A 7,885-nucleotide genomic window follows, 5' to 3' on the forward strand; every position below is an offset into this window, starting at 1 on the left:
TCGCACAAAGACGTTTGTGAACTTAGGCCCTGTGAACCATGGGAAGGCCCTCTCCAAGACTTCCATTTCCGGGTGGCTCTCCTGCTGCATCCCCCATTGTCACCGGTTGGCAAACCGTCCGTTGCCTGGCCATCCGAGAGCCCATTCGACCAGAGCGATCGCTGCAACTACGGCAATCCTGTCTGGTGTGTCCCTGCTGGACATGTGCAGGGCTGATGTGGATGTCGACGCACACTTCACGAAGTTCTACTGTGACTGGGATTCCAGGGAGGAGTCCCGAGTCGGCCAAGCAGTGCTGTGCAACCTGTTCGCTTGAATGCGAGCCTGGTGAGGAGGTAAAAGATGCTTAATGTTGAGCCTTGCCACCTCCCCGTGGTTGTGCATGTGTACTTTTTATTCATGAGCCTGTGAATGCCAGACCCCATGCTGGCGAAGCAACAAGTTACATCTAACTGTTCTCTAGCATGGGTCTGGCATAGATTCACATGCAAACCCTCCTGCCTACCCCTCTGCGGCTCTTCTTAGTCCTAGTACCACTTTACATGCTACCAAATCTGAAGATGGCTGCGAGAGGGGCCTGGGTAGAGGGCAGTCATTGGCTGGGGGCAGTATAACCCAGAGACCAGTGGTGTTCGGAGGAAGAGAGTTCAGAAGTGAAACTGAAATGGATTTTTTCTTTACTTGGGATTCCCAGCCTGACGGGGAATATTCATGTGAATCCATGCCAGTCCCATGCCGGAGAGCAGTTACAGGTAAGTAACTTCCTTATTTGGATTGTAAGCCCCCACCCCCCCCCCCCACACACACAGCAGGAGACTTCTTTTCCATTCCACATGCATTAAGATTTTGCCCTTTATTTCACTGCAGCTAAATTCTGAGGTATGGCATTCTGTTCACTGTCAATCTATATTTTTAATGGGATAAAGTACCAATTCTACCCTAAATTTTTGTATGTACTTAAACATTCTTAGTTTGGGTTTACCACATTGTGTTGGTGCACTTGTAGCGAGTACGTTAAGGTAAGTTGTTTGCATTGGTTTGAATCATGGAAACTGAAGGCACTTTATGCTAAAAAACTTGTCACTTGGTTCCCTTTTTTTGTAATGTTGGGTGTTGATTAGAGGGTAAGGTATAAACTCTTCACTGTGTCCAATGTATGCATTTAAAATGCCTGCTAATTTGTCTTTTTTTTTCTCCAGTGGTACAACTTCAGGAGGGGAGGGCTTGGGTGATGCAACAGCAAAGAAGTCAGACACCTTTGATTCTTTCCGGCAAAGAATGATGCAGATGTACAAGCAGAAACAAAGTAATTAGGTATGTTCAAAGGCAGTTAACGTATTCACCTTATTCTTAGAGCAGTGGGCTGGTTGCCAGTGCTATTTATGATCTAATAAATGCTTCACCGGTTTACTTTGCTGAAACGAAGCAATTCGCGACTTGTTGGGTGGAACCTGATTTTCAAATCGGTCAGTGTTTCTTATGACTGATGCCCACCATGCCATTGGATTTTCCTATATCAAACTGGTCTACAAGCCCTGCTGTTAAAATCAATTTACAAGCTTGCCAGGCATAGTCCCTCCCCACTCAGTTTTTCAGGTATACCGCACCTTATTGCTTCCACTGCAAGTCTTATCACTCAAAAATGGAGTGCATATTTTAAGGCCTCGTTGAAGTGTTTAGGCTAGTTTCTTGCAGATGCAGGCTAACTTAAGCTGAACACTGCCTTCAGAGGATAGCATGTGATTGAAAACAGATTCAGCTTTTGATCACATTAGCTACATATTGTCCAAACACATGATAGCCATCTTTGGCTGATGGCATTGGTGCTCTACATTCTGACCAGTGAAACTATTGACAGCTTCAGCAGTCTGAGCTGGCAAGTATGTTATGAAATTGGAGTTCATTCTTAAGCTTTACCGTCAGCCCATGTTGGTTAACGTAGCACTAGAATACAAACTGCATTTACTCTTCAAGGCACCAACATGTTCAGTATTCAGAATCTGGTTAGTCTGCCTGCTTAAGCAGACTGTGTCTTGTGCTTAAGCATGCCGTGTGGCTCCTGGTCTTACTTGATGGGAGGCTTACTGAAATTACTTTCTCTGGTTTTGACTGCCCTACCTTATACTCAAACTTTTCATTCCCACTAAAAAAAAAGTGGTATTCCCATGGTTGCAGAACACTGGTTTTCCTGGAAGGTTTTGGTCTGGACTGCAAATGTTCACGCCCCACCCCTACATCTTGAAATGTTTGTAAGTTTCATTGTAAGGACCGTTGTCAGCCGAACCTTTTTTTATATATATATATATATATATATATTTTTTTTTTTTTTTTTTTGCAACGTTTGCGTGCAGTCTTGGAAGAACTAGAGGAAAAGATGCCTGGACGCTAGCGGGCTCATTTTGTTGCTCAGAACCTAAACTTGTACAGCAGCTGCATTTGATTGCAGAAACATGATAGTGGGGTAAACGTGACTGTCACTCAAAACCAATGCAGCTTATCTCAAGAACCGGTCCCTTGGGTTCTGGATTCTGCCCTTCTGGGCTATAATGGATCTGTTTTTTTGGCAGTCCTTGCGCGAATCCTCCTCTAATCCGTTTTACGGCCTTACTCTAGCGTGTGGAAAAAAACATCTAGCTAGTCATGGATTTTGCTGTATTCCATGGACCTGTTGGTGGCAGTTGTCCTGTTTTTCTTTGATCTCGTTTATCCCACCTGCTTAGTCACATGAACTTTGACTGACAGTTTTCTCCTTAAAATCCATAAACACACAGGCTCTTATCTGGAAGAACTATTCAGAGCATGTTGCAGTCTGGGAGAGAGGAACCTTTCCTAGGCAGTCTTATAAAGACTTCCAGAGTTTACCCTCTGCCTCGTACTTGCACAAAGCTTTCCTCCTATGAGAAGTAAGGAGATATTGGCCAAGTGTTTCAGGGTTTATCGTGTGTCGATATTAATCTTTCAAGTATTTGAGGGCAAGCGGTAGAAAGCCTTTATTGAATTTTCCGAGTGCAGGTTTCTGGTGGCAGTTTGCCAGAAAGTTGTATCGGGAAGGGTGTTTACATGAAATATGGTATTGGCCAATTTAGGGTGGCTAACTATTCTGCTGCTCGTTTCGTAGCACCAACCATCTATTAGAGTACAAATGAGCTCTATTCGAGTGCAAATGAGCAGCTCGACTTATGTTTTTTCTAACCACACGTTCTCATTGGAAATGAATGCAATTTAGACTGCCCATGGCTTGCCGTGGCAGCCGGAGCTGTATGCCCTGTTTTATCATTCTCCAGCATGGGGTCTGAAATGGATTCACATGCTCATGGATATTCTGTCAGGTTGGGAATCCCCTGTAAAAATCTTGTGGGGATTCGTGAATGCCAATTCTGCAACCATTTCACAAGTGCTTAAAAGACGGTAATTTCGGACTGTTTCAGGTCATTGGGTCCAGCAAAATGCTTTTCATTTTATGCCACAACCATTTTACATTTGTGGTGTGCTTATCTGAGAACCAGCTAGCAAAGATAATCTGGGACTGGTATTTAAAATTGCATGGTATGTCTTTGGCTTGGAGTACCCTTGTTAGTGGTTGGCAGTGCATGGTTCTGGGAACAGCAGAAAGTGTTAATTGCCTGTATCAAAGCTCATGGCTGTAGATCAGGTGGTTTTCCTTCAATCAATGTAATTATATGTTCACCGTTAGTTTAGCTTGCCCAAGAGGTGTACTGATGGATTTCTAGGTAAGCAACCTTATTAACTGTTGAAGTCATTGGTGCTCATTTTAATATTTTGGTTCTCGTTTGAAACGGTAACTAGATAAACCAGAGACTATGCTAGCATGTGGTTGCTCCAGTAGAATGTATTCCTGCCATAATTCACATGTTCTAAAAGGTCTACCACCCATCAATGACCTAACTGGTTTCCCTCAATACTGCAACTAGTATACTCCACTGAGGGAAGCTGTTAACTGGTGCCGACTTTGAATTTTGTGGGGGAGTAGGTTAGTGCTCTGAATTTGTTTGGGTAACTAGTACGTTGGAGGTAAGTAACTGCCGCTCTTGACACTTTGCTTTTAAGAACCATTTTCCATTTGGTATTTCAAGAGACATGGTAAGGCACCATACCTTGCTTCAGCTAAAATGTACTTTTGTAACCTGTGATGGGTGTTGCAGCTCATGTTAAGATCTAGGGATGGTATAGATTACCGCTACGTCAGATGGACACACGACACTTGCACTACATTGGCAGCATAAATGCCACTTAATGCCTGGCTGTTTTCTCGTTGCCCCCATATTGTAGGACATTGTAGAAACCCTGGTTAGTCTTTAATCCAGCCTGTTCCGGTTAGCGGCGGTTAGATTTTAGGCGGAATTGCCTATGAAATTAACAAGGGTACCATCAGATGAATTGACAATTGGGCTTCTGAGGGGAGAGGGCAGTGTTAAGTGACGACAAAAAGGATTAAAATATTCCCATGGCACATTTTTAAATAGCCATATTCTATGCAAAGTGTGGCTGCAGCTCCTTTAACTTGAAGTGCTTTTCTTGAGTGTTCACACTAGTGTGAAGGTATTCTACTTTTGCACTGAACTGCTTGTCCACAAACAATGTTTGTAACTAGCTACATTGTGACTGCAGCATAGGGTGGGCTTGTGTATGCATCATGGCAAATGCAATCTTTGCATTGCACTTTACTTCTGAGAATTAAATGCCTGACGTTGGCAAATATGGATACATTAAATAACACTTTCAGCAATCAAAGTGTGCAACAATACCAATGGCTTCGTTGCCTAGCAGTGTTTTACAAATGTACTCCTTAAATGATGCCAGGATGTTTGAGACCCGACATCAAATACCTAGCTTTTTGGGCTGATCCTATGCCTAAACGTGTGCTTTTTGAGGCTTCAGTGTTGAGACTCAACTTTTCCAAATAATATGGCAGTGCCAGAACTCCTAAGCTTCTGTCTAAAGTGACAGTCACTTAACCAATCCTGAAATATATTCACCTTTCTACACATTTTGATGCGCACAGGTAGGCAATCAGTGCCGTCTCCTCGATGGTTAAGATGACCAATCTAAATACAAACTTTGACAACAGGGATGTCGGTCATAATTTTATACCTGACATTTCAGGTATCTGGTTGCCTACAGGTTACACAGGACTAGCTAAACATTTGGGCAGTCCACCTCTTTCCCACAAGCATTTTGCTTTAAGGTGCTTTAGTTGATTGTAGAACTGTAGTGTGAAGGTACTGCAGTTGGCTGTCAGTTTAAAAAGCCAGGTTATTTGCTGGCAGTCTCCAACCTCTACCCCCAGACACATCTGCTCTTAAGAGCTGAACCGCAACTGAAATGCTGCTTTGGTTGCCTCGTACTCTAATTTGATTTGCTTGTGGTATATCTGTCCCAATACTAAATCACCTCACTGGAGTATTGTAATAACAAATGGGAGTTTATAATTTACTGGTGGGCTAGAAGCCAGCTAAGTACTGTGCCAATATCTAAGGTTTCCTTGACCTAACTATTTCTCTTGCAATAGGCCTGCTGCTACTGGAGATTTGCTCACTACCCTTTCCACCATAGTGGTGTGAATGGTGTTTAGGGGCCCCAATTGTTATGGGCTCGCACATATGGTCTAGGGAGCTGCAAGAGAAAATGTGTGCTGCTTGAAAGAATTGTATACAATTTGCTGTGAAAATAGTTCACCAGCTACATTCTGGTCAAGCGGCAGTGTTCGTGACTTTACGAAGATTAACTGAAACCAACTTATTTTTAACCTTCGATTTAAGCCTAGGTTATTTTTGCCTATGGAATTGACATTTCTTCAAATTCATTGAATTTGACTACATTTTAATGTACCATTTGCTTTTGTTCCTATTTCTAAAGGTGGTGGACAAAAGCAACATTAGGGGGCCATGAGCGAGTTGTAGGATTTCCACACTGCAGTGCTTTCAGTGGAGTCTGTTATGCTGACGTGGATAGGCTTATGCATATCCACGTCAGTTCCTGCAAAGGAAGAATAACTGCAGTTACTGCATTGGTTACATTTAGCATGGGTTTTCTTGTACCCACTACGTAGGCAGGAAATCTGCAAAATATTAGAGGGTAACAATATTGCCCAGATTTGTTTGCCAATATGTTGACCCTCTTTTGGGCTGCAAAAGGAAGTTAGTTCACTGGTTCACACCTGCTTCTGCAGGTATTGGTGTTATTTTAAAGTTAAGTACATGTAAATCCATGAAGTTTTAATGCAAATGTGATGCCTTGATACAAAGTGACCAGCTTCTTTTATCTTAGTTTGCAGGTTCCTACCTTGAGGACTACGAGCATCAGTAAAACGTTTATCTTCGCGTTGTATTAATTCTGTTTTTAACGTCGGTCTCCAGGTCAAGCAGTTAAATTTTTATACTTTTATTTTAAGTAAACATGTACTTTTAGCCATGGGTGAAGCTCGTTTCCCATGCACTCATTTAAGAGAAGTGTTTCATTTGTGCAAAGTTGTATTTGTAATTCTCTTAATAAATGTTGGTGGACACTTTCAGTTTGTTTTGCAATTTATAGAGCTTTCAGTTTGAATACCAGAGTGCCAGTTATTTTATCGGTGCCGAGTTTCTAAATCCCTTGGCACCCCTAAAAGGCACACCTTTTTGGTGCCTTGGACTTTGCCACTTGCTGGATATTGAAACATAACATTTATCTGGATTTGAAATGGATCTGTTTTCATTGGCTGTCCAGTGGAGTGTCAACCACCAATACAAAGCTTCAAGCATACCATTGGCAGTCTAGTATGAATATACCCACTTTAGAAGCAAAGCTTCAAGAAAATGCTGTGAGCCGGTGTTCTTCTGTGCACCCACTGATGTGGCATTCGATTCTGTTTTGGTAGGAAGACTGGATGACCAATCATTGACAAAAGCATGATCTGAGGCACTGATTTTAATTTTAATCTGTGCAGTGGTTTACTTATTTCTCCAAGCACTGAACTTCATTTCCACTAGCCTAGGGTGAAGTTTATATTCTGTTGCACCCTAAAAGCGCAGCTTACTTATTGATGTACCCTTTTTATTATGTCATTTTGACTACGAGTGGAAAGAATCTCGTGGACTTTCAGGCAGAAGGCATTTACTGAAGGTTCTACGGTAACCGTGCAGTAAAACGAGCAGTTGGTCCTGATCGTCTGCTGAGTTGCAAATAAAACTTACCTTGGTAAGTGTCACGACTCTGCCAAGAAAATCTAGGTTTTCAAAATTTTGTGTAAGAGGAAAATGCATAGTGCTAGACTTCCCCGTCACAAGCAAGGGCAAATTGTACATTGTTGCCTGCTGCTAAATCAAGTAGGCGTCAGGCTCATTTTTGAGTGGGTCAATGGTAGTTAATTGTTTTTCTTGTAACTAGTGCATGGAACTATAAATACTGTAATGTCTCATTTCATACACTGGGTTTCTGGTTTTAAGTTCAGCGTGCCAGAAAAGCCTGGTGTTGAAGCATGGCTGTTATTTTTACTGTTTACTGACCAATAAAAGTTTTCCAAGTTTCACTGTTTTGTTTCTTCTACCTTAAATGTAACTGCAGGTCGTGCATAACAAATGCGTTTTTTTAGGAAATTAAATGGTGGCTTTTCCAAAACTTGTTCAAGTTGTTGTTTCGCAAATTATCTTCCTTGTAAGCCTGCATTTGGAATTGCCATTAATCTATGGAATGTGGTTTGGGCAACCGGAGGGAAAGAAAGGTAACATGCAGCAGCTTGGTGTTTACGTGCATTTGTGTACCTGTTTCGGAAATATGCAGCCTGAGCTTGCTAGTAGCTGCTCCTAATTTGCACTTTCATACATTTAATTATCATAAATGACATTACCAACTCAATAACTGAAGCAGCAACACAATGCACATGCCT

The 7,885-nt window shown here is 42.1% G+C and overlaps 1 protein-coding gene across 2 annotated transcripts in view; it reads left to right on the top strand.

Annotated features, from left to right (window-relative positions):
- Window positions 1–7,528, top strand: part of LOC138570686 (SURP and G-patch domain-containing protein 2-like) — a 45,739-nt gene extending 38,211 nt beyond the window's left edge. For both annotated transcript variants that reach the window (XM_069649139.1, XM_069649138.1), the window contains exons 10-11: window positions 1,200–1,314; window positions 6,289–7,528. In XM_069649139.1, the coding sequence (XP_069505240.1) occupies window positions 1,200–1,314 (115 nt within the window). In that variant the 3' untranslated portion in view covers window positions 6,289–7,528. The remainder of the gene's footprint in view (window positions 1–1,199; window positions 1,315–6,288) is intronic.
- The last annotated feature ends 357 nt before the right edge of the window (window positions 7,529–7,885 follow it).

The sequence above is a fragment of the Ambystoma mexicanum genome, chromosome 1p (assembly GCF_040938575.1).
Source record: "Ambystoma mexicanum isolate Mex_15411 chromosome 1p, UKY_AmexF1_1, whole genome shotgun sequence".
NCBI lineage: Eukaryota > Metazoa > Chordata > Amphibia > Caudata > Ambystomatidae > Ambystoma > Ambystoma mexicanum.